Here is a 17,360-nt window from a genome sequence, read left to right as displayed (position 1 = left end):
TGACGCCAACATGGTATGGAGGAGTGATGATCAAGTGAACCAATTTTGTGGTTGGAATACCACAGATGATAAAGAAGAAGCAAAGTGGGACCTGTCGTATTTCTTCTTCAATCATCGATGGTACAGAGCAATCTGCCTTAAAGGCCATCCGATTGGATACGTATTTGTGAATCAAGGTCAAAATAATGAGAGAAGTAGAGGAGAAATTGCGTAGGCTCTTGCATCTAAGTATTGGGGACGAGGGATTCCAACCCTAGCTATGAAGATGATGGTTTCCTCTGTCTTTGCAGATTTGCCTGATTTAGAGAGATTGAAGCTCAGATTGACGTGGAGAACGTGAGATCACTCAGAGTGGTTTTTGAGGGAGGGTGTTTTGAGGAAATATTTGTTTCTTAAGGGGCGAACTAGGGATATTGTTATGTATAGCGTTCTTAGATCTGATGTAGTTGATGGTGTGTAATGTGTTGGATGAACATTGAGAACAACGTCAATCAAGTTTATATTTATGTATTTATTTTCGGGGTAATTATCAAAAAAATACAAAAAAAAAAAGTATTTATGAAAACAAATCGAATTTTTCAAATATTTTTAAAAAGATACAAAACCGGTCTTTAAAAGACCGGTTTTTCTCTCTCCTCAAAATTTTTCAATAAACTCTCTCTCCTCTAATATTTAAAAAAAAAAAATGAAAATTTTTTAAAACCGGTCTTTGAATGACCGGTTTTTATCTCTCTTAATTAATCTCTCACCATTTCTCTCTCTTCAATTATTTAAAAAAAACAAACGAATTTTTTTTTAAAAAGTTTTTCTCTCTCATCATTTATTTCTCACTTTTTTCTCTCTCCTTAAAATAAAAAACGAATTTATTTTTTAAAATTTTTTCTCTCTCTTCATTCATTTATTTCACCCATTTCTCTCTCCTATTATTTAAAAAAAATGATTTAAAAAAAAAACGATTTTTTTTTAAAAAAAATTTCTCTCTCTTCATTCATTTCTCTCACCCCTTTCTCTCTCCTATTATTTAAAAAAAAAAGAATTTTTTTTTAAAATTTTTTCTCTCTCTTCATTCATTTATTTCACCCATTTCTCTCTCCTATTATTAAAAAAAAAAAACGATTTTTTTTTTAAAAAATTTCTCTCTCTTCATTCATTTCTCTCACCCCTTTCTCTCTCCTATTATTTAAAAAAAAAAACGAATTTTTTTTTAAAATTTTTTCTCTCTCTTCATTCATTTATTTCACCCATTTCTCTCTCCTATTATTTAAAAAAAATGATTTAAAAAAAAAAAACGATTTTTTTTAAAAAAAAATTTCTCTCTCTTCATTCATTTCTCTCACCCCTTTCTCTCTCCTATTATTTAAAAAAAAACGAATTTTTTTTTAAAATTTTTTCTCTCTCTTCATTCATTTATTTCACCCATTTCTCTCTCCTATTATTTAAAAAAAAAATGATTTTTTTTAAAAAAAATTTTCTCTCTCTTCATTCATTTCTCTCACCCCTTTCTCTCTCCTATTATTTAAAAAAAAAAACGAATTTTTTTTAAAAAAATTTTCTCTCTCTTCATTCATTTATTTCACCCATTTCTCTCTCCTATTATTTAAAAAAAAAGATTTAAAAAAAAAAACGATTTTTTTTAAATAAATTCGTTTTTTATTTTAAGGAGAGAGAAAAGAGTGAGAAATAAATGATGAGAGAGAAAAACTTTTTAAAAAAAAATTCATTTGTTTTTTTTAAATAATTGAAGAGAGAGAAAGGGTGAGAGATTAATTAAGAGAGATAAAAACCGGTCATTCAAAGACCGGTTTTAAAAAATTTTCATTTTTTTTTTTAAAATATTAGAGGAGAGAGAGTGCATTGAAAAATTTTGAGGAGAGAGAAAAACCGGTCTTTTAAAGACCGGTTTTGTATCTTTTTAAAAATATTTGAAAAATTCGATTTGTTTTCATAAATACTTTTTTTTTTGTATTTTTTTGATAATTACCCCTTTATTTTCAAAGAACCTGATGTAATATATTTTTTATTTTTAAATTATAATTTAGGGGTAATTATCAAAAAAATACAAAAAAAAAAAGTATTTATGAAAACAAATCGAATTTTTCAAATATTTTTAAAAAGATACAAAACCGGTTTTTCTCTCTCCTCAAAATTTTTCAATACACTCTCTCTCCTCTAATATTTAAAAAAAAAAAATGAAATTTTTTTAAAACCGGTCTTTGAATGACCGGTTTTTATCTCTCTTAATTAATCTCTCACCATTTCTCTCTCTTCAATTATTTAAAAAAAACAAACGAATTTTTTTTAAAAAAGTTTTTCTCTCTCATCATTTATTTCTCACTCTTTTCTCTCTCCTTAAAATAAAAAACGAATTTATTTTTTAAAATTTTTTCTCTCTCTTCATTCAATTATTTCACCCATTTCTCTCTCCTATTATTTAAAAAAAAAACGATTTTTTTTAAATAATAGGAGAGAGAAAGGGGTGAGAGAAATGAATGAAGAGAGAGAAATTTTAAAAAAAAAAAAATCGTTTTTTTTTTTTAAATCATTTTTTTTAAATAATAGGAGAGAGAAATGGGTGAAATAAATGAATGAAGAGAGAGAAAATTTTTTTAAAAAAATTCGTTTTTTTTTTTAAATAATAGGAGAGAGAAAGGGGTGAGAGAAATGAATGAAGAGAGAGAATTTTTTTTAAAAAAAAAATCGTTTTTTTTTTAAATCATTTTTTTTTAAATAATAGGAGAGAGAAATGGGTGAAATAAATGAATGAAGAGAGAGAAAAAATTTTAAAAAATAAATTCGTTTTTTTTTTTAAATAATAGGAGAGAGAAAGGGGTGAGAGAAATGAATGAAGAGAGAGAAATTTTTTTTTTTAAAAAATCATTTTTTTTTTTAAAATCATTTTTTTTTAAATAATAGGAGAGAGAAATGGGTGAAATAAATGAATGAAGAGAAAGAAAAAATTTAAAAAAAAAATTCGTTTTTTTTTTTAAATAATAGGAGAGAGAAAGGGGTGAGAGAAATGAATGAAGAGAGAGAAATTTTTTTTTAAAAAAAATCGTTTTTTTTTTTAAATCATTTTTTTTTAAATAATAGGAGAGAGAAATGGGTGAAATAAATGAATGAAGAGAGAGAAAAAATTTTAAAAAATAAATTCGTTTTTTATTTTAAGGAGAGAGAAAAGAGTGAGAAATAAATGATGAGAGAGAAAAACTTTTTAAAAAAAAATTCGTTTGTTTTTTTTAAATAATTGAAGAGAGAGAAATGGTGAGAGATTAATTAAGAGAGATAAAAACCGGTCATTCAAAGACCGGTTTTAAAAAATTTTCATTTTTTTTTTTTAAATATTAGAGGAGAGAGAGTGTATTGAAAAATTTTGAGGAGAGAGAAAAACCGGTCTTTTAAAGACCGGTTTTGTATCTTTTTAAAAATATTTGAAAAATTCGATTTGTTTTCATAAATACTTTTTTTTTTTGTATTTTTTTGATAATTACCCCTATAATTTATAACAATAGAGAGAGTCTACTGGCACACCAACTTTTACTTACAATACACCAATCCTAATGAAATAAATGATTATGTACTTATGATTTTGTTGTTATTAGTAAAATATTGGCATGGTGACACAACCTCTTTAAAAATATCTAAATAGAGGTTTTTTTATATAATAGATGTTATATTTTTACACAGATTTTATTTTTCGTATGTCCAATATTTAAGAGAAGTTTTATCGATTTTTTTTTAAAAGAAGTATATTTTGAGTTTAAAATGATGTTATAATATTTTTATTGAATAAAAATAATAATTGTTACTTTTTTTTTAACAAGTTGTTAAGTTATAGTGTAAAAAACAGTAATTGTTACATATAAGGGCATTCTGATCATTTTAATATATCCCAAGGTGCTTAACTCCTATTCCTCAAGTTTTAATTATCAAGTTAAACCATAGTTTTAAATGTTAATAGTAATCATAAACTTAATTGGCTAGCAACGTGGTTGAGGTAACATGGTCGAAAAACGTGATGGAACCAACTCACTGAGTCAACTTAACTGATCATTTAGTTAATTCACCCCTCAAATTTCAAAAATAGAGTTAGGACCATGGTTTCAAAAATTGTCTGAGACAAGACTACTTGGCCATGTCATCTAGAAAATGCACCGGGTCAGATTGGAAACTTAACCGAGATAATTAATGTACATATTAAATTTTTGTGAAGCAAAAAAACATTTTTTCATTAGTTTCAAAAATATTTCTAATTATTTAAAAATATTTATAGATTAATATAATTTTTAACTTATACAAATCTGATTGGTGAGTTGCCGACTTGACTCAGTAGAGTGGCATCTGAGTAGAGTCAAGCATTTGAGTTTTAAAAAAAAGTTAAGATGATACTTAAAATAAAAGTTAAGAATACCCAATAGTTGAAGTGATATTTAAATTTCCCAAAAGAGTTAACAATATAAAGTATTCATAAAAGTGCATTATTTCAAAAATGATTAATAAATACCATTTTTAATTTCATGTCTTTTGAAATTACAATTCTATATATTATAAATAATCTAAAAGATATATAGTTCATTAATTTGATCTAATTATAGAGCTACATATATGCTTATGAGATACAGATGTTTTTAGTGGCTTCATGGATGAGGTGGGTAATTTCAAAGCAGGCCTATGTGAAGATGTTAGAGGAATGTTGGTTTTGTATGAAGCTTCACAATTTGCTTTAGAAGGGGAAATTATCTTAGATGAAGCCAAAGACTTTACAACTATTCATCTAAAGAAAATCAAGGGGTCCATAGGGCCAAACCTAGCTAAACAAGTAAATCAATCCTTGGAACTTCCCTTGCACTGGAGGATGCCACGATTAGAAGTTAGGAGGTACATTGAAGCGTGCAAGAATGAAGATTGCATCCATCCTGATCTACTTGAACTTGCAAAGTTGGATTTCAATATGGTGCAAACGGTACACCAGAAAGATATGAGAGATTCATCGAGGTAAGGCCATACAAATCTTGAAACAAATTAACAAAATTTATGCTAATTGGATCCTTATATATGCTCATTTTTTCTTCTTTGTCATGCATTCAGGTGGTGGAGGGATATCGGTCTAGGGTCCCATTCTGAGTTAAAATTTGCTTGAGACAGGTTGATGGAGAATTTTTTTTGGACCATAGGAATTATCTTCGACCCTCAGTTTGGTTATTTTAGGAAACAAATTACAAAAGTTAATGCATTTATAATAACAATTGATGATGTTTATGATGTCTATGGTACCTTGGATGAACTTGAGCTCTTTACTAAGGCGGTTGAGAGGTTCGTATATAATTAATATATGTTCTAATTACCTAACACGCCATTTTACTGTCTTAATTAGTCGTTGTAATTCAAATTTGATTGGTATTTACAGATGGGACATTAACACAATTGAACGACTTCCGAATTATATGAAGATATGTTTCTTATTTTTGTACAATACCGTTAACGAAATGGCTTATGATACTCTTAAGGAACAGGGTTGGGGCATCATACCATACCTAAAGAAAGTGGTAATATTACATCTTCTATCATTTTTTTAATTCATGAGTTTATAATTTTTCTAATAATTTTTTACTTTATCTCAGTGGGCGGATTTATGCAAATCTTACTTAGTGGAGGCAAAGTGGTATTACAACAAATATACACCCACCCTTGATGAGTACTTAAATAATGCATTGATTTCATCATCGGGATCTGTCATACTAGTTCATACTTTTTTCTTTGTAAATAAAGAAATAAAAAAGGAGTCATTAGCATTCCTAGAGAGATTTCCAGATCTTATACGTTGGTCATCCATGATTCTCCGACTTGCTGATGATTTGGGAACTTCTACGGTATATCAACTACATTTTCTAACATTCAATATTTGTCGTTATAGTGTACAAGTAAGATTCCTTTACTGAAAAATTGTACTTCTGTTTTCTATTGTAGGCCGAGATTGAAAGGGGTGACGTGCCAAAATCGATCCAATATTACATGCATGAAAATGGTGCTTCCGAGAAAGTTGCACGTGAACACATTACACATCTAATCAGTGATTCATGGAAGAAGATGAATAAAGAACAAGTCGATGATTCCCTTTTCTCCCAAACTTTTATAGGAACGGCAGTAGACCTTGCTCAAATTGCTCAGTGCATGTACCAATATGGAGATGGGCACGGTGTTCCAAATCGAGAGACGAAGGATCGAGTCTTCTCATTATTGGTTGAGCCAATTTCACTATTGGAATGATAGAACCTCATAGTGGTCTTGTTGTTGCCTGTTTAATCATAATTTCTACATATTTGCATTAATATTCAGTTAAACCCAAAAGGTTAAAAGGTGCATTGTTTGTGTGTTGGTTTTCATTTAAGAAACCAATTAGCACTATTGAATGTGCGTGTCGCATCTTATGTACACACCTTTTGAAATAATATTATAGTATGTGTGAGGTGTATTGTATTTGTAATATATTTTCCCAAGACTATAAGTCATGCAAGTTTTATCCTCCCAGTACCGAATTATTGTGCATGTTTAGATCCACGAGTTGCCAGTCCATGATTTCTGTGTATTTGAAAAATAAACACATTGATTTTGTGTAAATTTTCTTTAGAAAATGAAATGTTCATCAAATGTCAAAACATATTTTTGTTATTATGTTAGAACATATTTGTGGATAAAAAAAAGAGAAAAACCTACTATGAGTATCTGTATAATAAAAATGAGCGCAATTTCGGGTACCCACATTTGAAGATCCTTAGAGAGACTCCACATTCTCATTGGTCTATGTGTATTGAAAATTATCTCAATCGTGGGTAACATATATGTATTTTTGTAAATTTGGATACTTTGTAATGTACATGGGCCAATGAGAATGTGGGATCTTTAAAAATGTAATTATTATAAGACATATAAGTGGGTCCCACTCTTTTGGTCACAAAATTTATACCCTCATAGACAATGTATCTCGATGATATGTTTTTACATTTTCTCTTCTTCCTCTTTCTAAAAATAGTCCTAATTTTATTCTCTTTCTTTTATCATTTAACAATATTACCTCTTCAACTTTATTATCTTTTCTTTTTCTCCCCATTTCTTATAATATTTCTCTTACTTTATTATTTTTTTCTTTTTTAGACCATTAATCTCAATTATTATTTTTAATAATACCTCTTCAAATTTTTTATTTTTTATTTTCTCTTTAACCCTAAAGAGATGGGCATGGTCAAACTCTAGTTGTTTATAAAAATGGATGAGTATATTTTTATTTTTAAAAATAAATAATAATTCAAAATGTTTAACATTGTGTTCAATTACATTCAACACTACTACTACTACTAGACTGCTATTATTATAAGATTAATGTTAGAGTGGCCTTTGTGGAGGACACACGGGGACATCTTGATATGGTGGCATGTACATGCCCATAGATGTGTTTTTTCCGAGATACAAGTAAAATGCATTTACGGACATGTGCCCCACCGCATCAAGGTATCCCTGTTGAGGTCATTCCAGCACGACTCTATATATTATTAGAATTATCTAAGAGTGCAAATAAACGATTATGACGACGAGTTTTTTTTTTTTTTTTTTTTTTTTAAATAGTTTTTATAATTAATTTGAAAATGCAAGGTTTGGAAGGAGTTATTTCAACTTCAGGGGAGAATGTGTAAACAGAGCATGTGTTCATGGGGGTCTATCTAGCCTCCATCGTTTGTTGGAGGTTCATTGTCCATCAAATTGCTGAAATGTGGACATATTTCCTAGGGATTCCCAAGATAGATTCTGGAAACTCTATATTAACTATCTCAGGGGGAGATTCTATTGGCACAGCTACTTTTACTTGCACCACACCAATCCTATTGAAACTAATATACATATGAATTGGTGTCTTATAAGTAAAATTTAGTGTGTTAATAAAAGCACTCCTATTCAGCTATTCTGTCGGACACCGAGGCTTTTTGGATCATCACCAATAAAAATCGGTGAGGCAGCCTAAGTTTTCTGTTTCCACGGAAAAGGAATCTACTTTAAATTTTATAATATAAAGTTTAGAAACGCCTTTTTCCGCACTAAGTCAGGAAAGTGTGAGTGTATAATTAATGAACTCTTTTTTCCTCATCAATCTATTCTTTTTCACTTGTAAGCTGTAACCAATTTTTCTTGTTAGTTTCCAAAACCACTCTCAAACACCCGACTGCTCTTGATTTCTACTATTTGCAATGATTTGAAGTTCTTCTCAAACCAAACTACCAGAATCTGAGCAATAAAGAGTATGTACATGTGTTCAAAGTTCAATTCATGCTTTTATCTGATCTCACTATCTTTTTTTTTTTTTTTTTTTTATTTTATAATATCTTGTTTTTCTCAATTTAAAAATAGAACTCATTTCACAATGCAAAAGTAGCTTAATTTGTATAATTGTATCAATTCGATCTCAAAGTAACAAAATTATGTTTAGACTTAAATTTTTTTTTTCTTTCCTGTTAGAAGCTAGATTAATAAATGCTACAATGGCATAATCTCATTTTATATTAATAAAAACATTTATATTGTTAAAAATCCTTTATATATTGGAAAACAAAACACTTAAACCAATCTAAACCAACAGAATTATGCACTTAACAGGGAAATTCGAAACAGGGATTGTGTTGGTTCATGTTGAATTCACATGGGAGGAGTCTAGTTTTAAAACTATAAGGGTAGTAGAATCTTATGAAATATATGGTCCTTAGGAGTTGCACCAATAGATTCAATAGTATTTATGCAAATCACTTGTTTGGGCACACTTAAACATAGATGTTAACGCATGGAGTGATTACATTAAAAAGGGGTAAATTCGACACTAAGGTCACTTGAAATTGTTGGACTTCTTACTTAGTTAGGGCATTTCCTTACTAGCTTTTATATTGAGAAAGAGAAAAGATTACAGGTTTGGAGAATTTACAAGTATACCCTCATATTCTACAAACACCAAAACTGCTAAACACACACCCATAGATAAACAATGAACACCTAACAACAAGGTCTGTTAAATTTAACCAAATTCGACAGACCTTGGTGTCAAATTTCCCCCTCTTTATTTTTTTTTCATGTAGTGTGTTAATGATATGTTGAGCGACAATCAAAATTGTGACTCTGCCAACTTTTGAATAGTAAAACTCAGTCATATCATCATTGACATTGTCTACAAAAGAAGTTCATATGTTTCATGATTTAATGGTTGGATGTATTACAGAGAACAAGAAAGAGCGAGGCAATGGCTGACCCACTCATGAGTGCTATACTTCAACTCCTTGTGCAACAAGTATATACTTCCCTTGAAAATCAGAAAAATTTCTTCACTGAATACAAAACTGAATTAAATGAAATGATGGAAAAGTTTGATGTAATGAAGAACTTTCTGTACGACATTGAAAAGCTTCAGAGTAATCATGGTCCCTACCATTCTGTCAAGAAATTCATGGATAAATTGAGGGAATTTGTTTATGATGTCGATGACATACTAATAGATTGCCGGATTCGAGCTTCCATGCATCGGAAATTGTCTCCAAGTGAATTAGTATTTCGTAGTGCAAAGGGAAAGGAGTTGATAGAAATTAAAAAACGCATCGAACAGTTGGAGAAGCAAATGAAAACTTACCTACATCCGATCATAATTCCGATGGGTCGCAAGACTAGTGAAGAAAGTAACAGAAATATGGGATGCACCACAAAAAATTTAAAGCAATCAGAGATAATCGGCTTGATAGAGGACACAGAAAATATAAAACAATGGATTGTCCCCATAAACGGAGAGCAAAATCGAATTGGAATTGTGGGGATGGGTGGTGTGGGTAAAACAACTATTGCTCAGAAGATCTTCTATGATGAACAAGTTGGCAACCGCTTTGAGAAGAGGATTTGGGTGTCGATGTCTCAAAAATTTGATGTGAGAGATGTTATGAGGAGTATATTGGAACAATTGGGAGAGGATGAGATTAGATCTGCTCGAGGTGATCAATTGATCAAAATTCATCAAGCACTCCAAAATGAGACTTATCTCATTGTGATGGATGATGTATGGAGCACCGAAGGTTGGTGGGATCAAATATCCGAGGGCCTACCAAAAGGGGAAGGATGTAGTGGTTGCATCATAATCACAACAAGAAAAAAAGAAGTTGTTAAAAGCATGGGAGTTGTGAAAGAACGGATTCACCGACCAAAAGTTCTTGATGTAAATGAGAGTTGGTTATTATTCCACAAAGTTGTGTCTTCGGCAAGCAGAGACAAGCGTTTGAATTGTCATTTGGAAGAAATTGGGAAGGAAATTGTGAAGAAATGTGGTGGTCTTCCACTAGCAATCATGAGAATAGGAAAATTTCTGTCGACAAAAGGCGAATCCCTTGCCGAGTGGAAAAAGATTGACAATGATTTTCACAATATGTTGGCAAATGAAAGAGACCGTTTTTCACTAATGGCATCTCTACAACGGAGCTATGATGATCTTCCGGCTCATCTAAAATATTGCATCCTATGTTTCTCTATTTATCCCGAAGAATATGAGATCAATGCCGAACAGTTGGTATGTTGGTGGGTCGCAGAAGGTTTCGTCAGTGGAAATGACACTAAAACTGCTTTAGAATTGGCCTTTGACTGCTTATCGGAACTGATTAGTAGATGCCTAGTTGAAGTTGTGAATCAGAGGGGTTATGATGGAAGAGTCTACAGCTGCAAAATGCACAAAATTGTACGGGATATGATCATTAGAATGGCCAAAAAAGAGGCATTTTGTTGCTTTGATCAAAGAAACAGGCAAGTATTTGATGTAAATTCTCTCCATTTGGGTTTTACAAGTGAAACTAATGTGAATCCACTGAAAAAAAGTAATTCAAAGCTACGGGCCTTGCTAGGCTTTCAGTTCAATTTCTGTTGGAACAGTGAATTGGCGACAGTAAAGTCTCTCAGAGTGTTGGATCTTTCACACAATAAGCTAAAAGGTTTTAATATCAAGGATTTATTAGACTGGATCATATCCCAAAAACGGCTAGCATATCTGAACCTGCAAGGAGTTGATGGACTGAAAGAGCTGCCAAATTCGATCAACGAACTCCGAAACCTTCAATTTTTGGTCTTGAGCGAGTGCAATGCCCTAGAAAGGCTTCCTCCTTCTATCACAAGTTTACAAAAGCTTACAGTATTGGACATCAGGAATTGCTCTTCTCTTCAAAACCTTCCTCAGGGATTGGGGAAACTCTCCAATCTTCAAGTGTTATCCGGATTCAAGCTACCAAGTCCAGGTTACAATGGCTGTTGCCTTGGTGAGCTCAAGGGGTTGAATCAACTCAGAATCTTACGAATAAACATTAGTGGGAGAGATGAAGTTGGAGAGCATGAACTTGATGTCCTGTCACATCTCCATCAACTTCAGGTTTTATCATTCGGCACAAAAGATTGTGTGAATAAAAAGATTCTACAAAAGCTGGATAAGCTTTGTCCACCCCCACATCTGCAAGAGCTTGATATTCAGTGCTACAATGGAGACGTTCTTCCAAAATGGGTCAATCCTTCATCCCTTCCCGAGCTCATATATCTTTGTATCAAGAATGGTGAAGTACATCGCATGAGTCCTGACTTCTATGGTAGTATGGACGGAACTTGGAAAATTGAAGGCCTATGTTTGAAGAAGTTGCCAAAATTGCACGTGGAGTTAGAGATTTTGCGGGGCGTGATGCCGTTATTAAGGTATGAGGAAGTTCACGACTGTCCTATGTTGCAGTCATCATCTGCTTGTCAAGTTGACAACCATGACATCGAGAGGAAAAAAGCGGAAGAGATTGAAGATGGAACGATTGAGAACAAAAATGAGGAAAAGAGTGAATACGAATATTCCTTTGAGGAAGTTCACGACTGTCCTATGTTGCAGTCATCATCTGCTTGTCAAGTTGACAACTGTGACGTCGAGAGGAAAGAAACAGAAGAGATTGAAGATGGAGCGATTGAGAACAAGAATGAGGAAAAGAGTGAATACGAATATTCCTTTGAGGAAGTTCACGACTGTCCTATGTTGCAGTCATCATCTGCTTGTCAAGTTGACAACCGTGACGTCGAGAAGAAAGAAGCGGAAGAGATTGAAGATGGAATGATTGAGAACAAGAATGAGGAAAAGACTGAATACAAATATTCCTTTGAGGAAGAAAGCGAAGACGAGTTTTCCTCTGAATGGCCATATTATGAGGAGTATATGCCTACTACTCCCACAAAAACAACTGCTTCTTTGATAGGTATGAGTTTGAATGATTTCCAATATATTTTCTCGTTGTGTGCTTGTCTCAAATTTGGCTTAGTTAATACCTTTCTTTAACACTTACCGCTTGAAACAGGACCTGTAGACATAGATTCGATTAGAGGATCTATCACTTACAAACAGATAGTAGAAGGTACTCGAAATTTCAGCCCAGTGATGGAGATTGGTAGAGGAGGTTCTGGGACAGTTTATAAGGTTTTCTATCCGTGGAAGCATAAATCTCTTTGAATTTTTCAATTGCTACATTATATGCCAAAAATGTTGTTGTATAACTTGAATGCAGGCTGAACTGCAAGATGGGAGTGTAGTCGCAGTGAAGAGGATTTCACAAAGCTCAAAGCAAGGAACCCATGTATTCATTAATGAAGCAGCTTTCCTTTCTTCCTTGAAACATCGAAATCTTGTCCGACTTTTGGGATGGTGTTCAACTGATGGCAATCGTCGAGGCCTCTTCTCCAAGATTTTGGGTCGGCGAAAAAAATCGTATTTAGCAAATGATGAATATTTTCTAATATACGAGTACATGGAAAATGGTTCCCTCGCTCTTTTATTTGGTAATCCAGAACAGCCTATCTATGATTTGTCTAAATACACCATATTTTTTTCTTTTAGAAAATTTTAGCGTCCCATGGCATTGGTCTCACATGAACCAATGAGATAGTGATGTGGGAAAACAGATACAGATTACTGAAACAATTGGTTTTCCTTTACTCTTACTTTTTTATTTTTCAAAAACGGAAATTGATTCCTTCTATAGCCTATATCTCTTTCACATGTCGCGATCTCATCTGTTGTATCCAATGATGTTGGACCCTACAAGAACGTGTTTTTTTTCTTTTTTTTGCTTTCAGGAAATGGAATGAGTAGAGATTGGGATCTTACTGGTGCAGATTTAGCATATAAGTGGAAATTTGATTGGAAACTTGATTGGAAAACAAGGCATAAGATTTGCCTCGGAGTAGCAAAGGGTTTAGCTTACCTCCATGACGGAGTGAGCATGAAGATTGTTCATAGGGATATCAAACCTAGCAATATTCTGCTTGATGGAAGTTTCAATGCTAAGATATCTGATTTGGGATTGGCTAGGGCATATGATGGCGAAGCCGGACTAAGAACCGGAATTATTGGAACAAGGTAAATAACCAAACCTTCTCTTACCATATCTTTCACAGGGATATCAAGATTTATGATTGCCCCAATCTATTTTATATTATAATTTATGGTTTTGCAGGGGATACATGGCACCTGAGTATCTAATGCATGGTATCGCAACAGTAAAGGCAGATGTTTATGGCTTTGGAATTGTCACTCTAGAAATTGTCAGTGGGGAGAGATATATTATTGATTTCAATCGAAATGGCAACTTTGAGCACCGTTTGGGCAAGGTACTAAACTTAAAACTCTCCCTAGATTTTGTTAGTGGAAGGATTAAAATTGATTCGACATGGTTGATTTTGCGAAAATTCGCCCTCTTAGAGAAATTTGAAGAATTATTGTTAAAGTTTGTTAAATCTATATAATAAAACACAACTGTAGATCCTACTTTGTTATAATTTTGTGGGAATAAATGTCGTACTCCATCTACAGTGGAGAGAGGTTCAAACTATCAATCTTTATTGTTTGTTCTCTTCACCCCATTCAACTTTATTGCTTTTCCTCTCCTCCCCCTTTCATTAATATCCCTTTAATTTTACTATCTTCCTCTTTTACCCCCCTTTTCACTAATACCCCTCTAACTTTTCTATCTTTCCTCTTTTAACCCACTTTATTGTCTTTTCTCATCTCTCCCTTTCTTAACAATGGCTCACCAACTTTATTATTTTTCTTCTTTTACCCTTTAATCTCAAAATTTTGTACAAATAGCCCTCCAACTTTATTATTTTTCCGTTCCTTAACCCCGGTATGGGCGAACTTTAGTACACTCATATCTTGGGAAATGATATTATAAGCATGACAACAACAACACTCCTCATACCAAAAAATAAAAAAACAAGTTGGAGTACAGTGCATAAGATGAATATCATTTGCACATTTTAATACAAAGTATTTAAGGATTTGAGTAGTGGAACAAAATAGTGGTCATTATAACAAGAAGGCATGGGACCAATTCCAATTTTTGGAAAAATAGAACTGATCTATTTGAAAGCCATTTTATTGCTTGTAATGGCCATTATGTACAAGAGTAATGATAAGTGGTTAGTATAACAGTTCAAACAGTTTACGAGCTTAAATAATGATATTATTTTAACAATTATTATTATTATTTTTTTAATTTATAGCACTTTCTTTTACAGGTATTTTCATAATTTCGAATTTCAAATATGATTTTCAAATTTTTTGTGTGAAACATGTTATTTCAAACATGATTTAGTATTATCTGTTGGCCCCACCTGAAAATTCCCAACAAATGATATGAAGCCAAATCTTCCATGTGTTGGGTTTGAATGTAGATAGGAGTGGAGCCAGGATTTTATCGTAGTGGGGCAAACAATAGTTGATGGTACAATTGAAGAGCTTGAAGATGAATAGTCATAGATTTTTGGTTGGAAGTTGAAGAAAAGGATATTTAGGTCTTTTTCAATTAGTCTATGAGAGAAGGCACAATCAAGAGGCAATGTCATCTTAAAAAACTGAAAAGGGGGGGCAAATGAGGGATGTAGTCCGTCAGTTGAAAATACAGGTTATCACAAAGTTCTGTGGGGGCAACTGCCCCCATAGGCTCCTTACTAGCTCTGCTCCTGTATGTAGACAGACATTGGTTTTGTGCACTTTCCTTAAAGATGCACACCTTAAGGAAACAACAGTTTCATGAAGAACACTTTTTTGGTACTAATAGATGAACAACGAAAATATAAATATAGAAAAGGAAACTCGATCTGTGACTCCACCATTGTCACATAGCGTCACCATGTTACATAAGCTACCTTGGTTATAAATAATAACATTTGAGTAAATATAATTCATTTTACATCTTTGTTTTTTATTGCCTAATATTTTTATTTATTTAATTCTTATTATTCTAGACTTTGGTAAGAACATTTGCTCTAAAAGGCCAAAAAATATGAAAGAAATATTTGTGCATTCAAAGTTCAAACATTTGTAATATTGATGTAACATAAATTTCTGAGTGAACATGAAATTGAAAAGAAGTACGATTTTCATTGTGGAACAACTTCACAATATGCAAGCCCAGGAGCATTTGGTCATAACTTTGACTCTTTCAGGTTTTCAATCGACATTGTTTGATGTAATAGTTGTTTTCACCAAGGAAACTCTCAAAAACAAGAAAATGTTGAAAGAAACAGGGTATAACTGTTTAAAACACATCAATTTTAACATTTGGACTTCGAATTAATTTGATCAATATATTAAGAGTAAATTACATTTCTCCAGGTCAGAAATCAATGAAATTCGTAAAATTATTTTTACTAGTTTGTATGTCACACTTCCTAATTTGGCAAGTTAACGCAATGTACTAAGGTTAAGACAGCACAACTCATTATATTGCTGGATATGTATGTACTGATCAAATACCTGTATGGTGTGAGACTGTAGGCCTATGTCTTGGCTAAGGAGGGGAGGCTTCTGGATATGGTTGATTCAACTATCTTATCTGAACCAGACTTTCCGGAGGAAGAAGCGAAAACGGTGTTGGAATTAGCAATGTTGTGCACTAAGAGGTCCCCCAAACTCAGGCCTACAATGTCTGAAGTGGTGAGCATTCTTGAAGGCAAAGCCAAAATACCCTTCTCAACGGATGCCTGTGGTAGTTCTTCTCGCTCTGCTGAAATCCCCAGCACTTCCAAGGTACGGATATCTAATACCTTTTTTTGCCTATCGTGGTCCCCCCCCCCCCCTCCCTGCTCGGGTGAGACTAATCCCATGATCACCCGCATCGCCTCCTCGGAAAGTCCTACATGCAACTGGTTGAGTCAAGGATCAACTGGACCCTGGAGGTTGACCCCAAGGAATTCATTGTTGCCACCAACTCCTTGGGGCTCGTATATCTAAGGCCTGAGTTGTAAATAGAGGCATGAAATATAGCTCTCCCCTATTTGGCTCCTTATTTTGGTTTTATATGTGGTGTGGTGTTTCACCTCTCCTTAATCACCCCAACTTAGTAAAGGCAACAGACAGTATTGTGCTTCTATTGGTCTGCATAATGTATGATGCATGCTTTCAACTATCTGTCCCTATTGATAATGTATGAATTTGTGCTTCTGTTTTATACCTTTGAATCTTATAGGAACGATGATAGGCCTTGCTCGAATTGCTCAGTGCATGTATCAATATGGAGATGGCACGGTGTTCCAGATCAAGAGACAAAGGATCGAGTCTTTTCATTATTGGTTGAGCCAATTTCACTATTGGAATGATAGAACCTCATGGTAGTCTTGATGTTGCTTGTTTAATCATAATTTCTATATATTTACTTTAATATTCAGTTAAACCCAAAAGGTGCATTGTCTGTGTGCTGGTTTTCATTTAAGAGACCAATTGGCACTAATATATGTGCGTATCGCATCTTATGTACACACCTTTTGAAATAATATTATATTATGTGTGAGCTGTATTGAATTTGTAATATATTTTCCCAAGACTACAAGTCATGCAAGTTTTATCCTCCCAACACCGAATTATTGTGCATGTTTACATCCATGAGTTGCCAGTCCATTATTTCTGAGTATTTGAAAAATAAATACATTGGTTTTGTGTAAATTTTCTTTAGAAAATGTGATGTTCACCAAATGTCAAAACATATTTTTGTGGATAAAAAAAAAGAGAAAAACCTACTCTGAGTATCTGTATAATAAAAATGAGAGGGGACCCACATTTGAACATCCTTAGAGACCACACATTTTCATTGGTCTATGTGTATTTAAAATCCTCTCAACGTGGGTAAAATGTACATATTTTTGTAAATTTGGATGCCCTGCACATGGGCCAATGAGAATGTGGGGTCTTTAAAAACGTAATCATGATAAAACACAATGGTGGGTCCTACTCTCGGTCACAAAATTTTGCAACCATATATAAATCATGATTGAAGGTCTCAAAGCAC

The 17,360-nt window shown here is 32.8% G+C and overlaps 2 protein-coding genes across 3 annotated transcripts; both read left to right on the top strand.

Annotated features, from left to right (window-relative positions):
• The first annotated feature begins 3,995 nt into the window (after positions 1-3,995).
• LOC147392058 (myrcene synthase, chloroplastic-like) lies at positions 3,996-6,540 on the top strand. Its single transcript, XM_086459468.1, is given in 5 exon segments — positions 3,996-4,992; positions 5,086-5,310; positions 5,405-5,543; positions 5,619-5,867; positions 5,965-6,540. Coding segments are annotated over 5 exon segments (1,269 nt in total). The 5' UTR covers positions 3,996-4,636; the 3' UTR covers positions 6,265-6,540.
• Positions 6,541-8,144: 1,604 nt separating this feature from the next.
• On the top strand, positions 8,145-16,965 carry LOC147392057 (disease resistance RPP13-like protein 4). Of its 2 annotated transcripts, none has more exons than XM_086458014.1 (8): positions 8,145-8,285; positions 9,251-12,275; positions 12,375-12,493; positions 12,582-12,852; positions 13,189-13,432; positions 13,530-13,683; positions 15,854-16,105; positions 16,545-16,965. In XM_086458014.1, exons 2-8 carry the CDS (start codon positions 9,272-9,274, stop codon positions 16,551-16,553), a joined length of 4,053 nt encoding a protein of 1,350 aa, XP_086314140.1. In that variant the 5' UTR covers positions 8,145-8,285; positions 9,251-9,271; the 3' UTR covers positions 16,554-16,965. The 2 variants fall into 2 exon arrangements, with proteins under 2 accessions (XP_086314140.1, XP_086314139.1); XM_086458013.1 differs by having other exon boundaries at positions 13,150-13,432.
• Positions 16,966-17,360: the final 395 nt, after the last annotated feature.

Source organism: Akebia trifoliata, chromosome 11, assembly GCF_017979445.1.
Source record: "Akebia trifoliata isolate Shusen 1 chromosome 11, ASM1797944v1, whole genome shotgun sequence".
In the NCBI taxonomy this organism is placed as follows: domain Eukaryota; kingdom Viridiplantae; phylum Streptophyta; class Magnoliopsida; order Ranunculales; family Lardizabalaceae; genus Akebia; species Akebia trifoliata.
This window is presented reverse-complemented; position numbering and strand designations above follow the sequence as displayed.

Coding starts and splice junctions, on each gene's coding strand:
- LOC147392057 (XM_086458013.1), top strand. CDS start 9,272: ATGGCTGACCCACTCATGAGTGCTATACTTCAACTCCTTGTGCAACAA. Junction 12,276..12,374: donor AACAACTGCTTCTTTGATAG/GTATGAGTTTGA, acceptor CGCTTGAAACAG/GACCTGTAGACATAGATTCG. Junction 13,684..15,853: donor TTGAGCACCGTTTGGGCAAG/GTACTAAACTTA, acceptor GTGAGACTGTAG/GCCTATGTCTTGGCTAAGGA.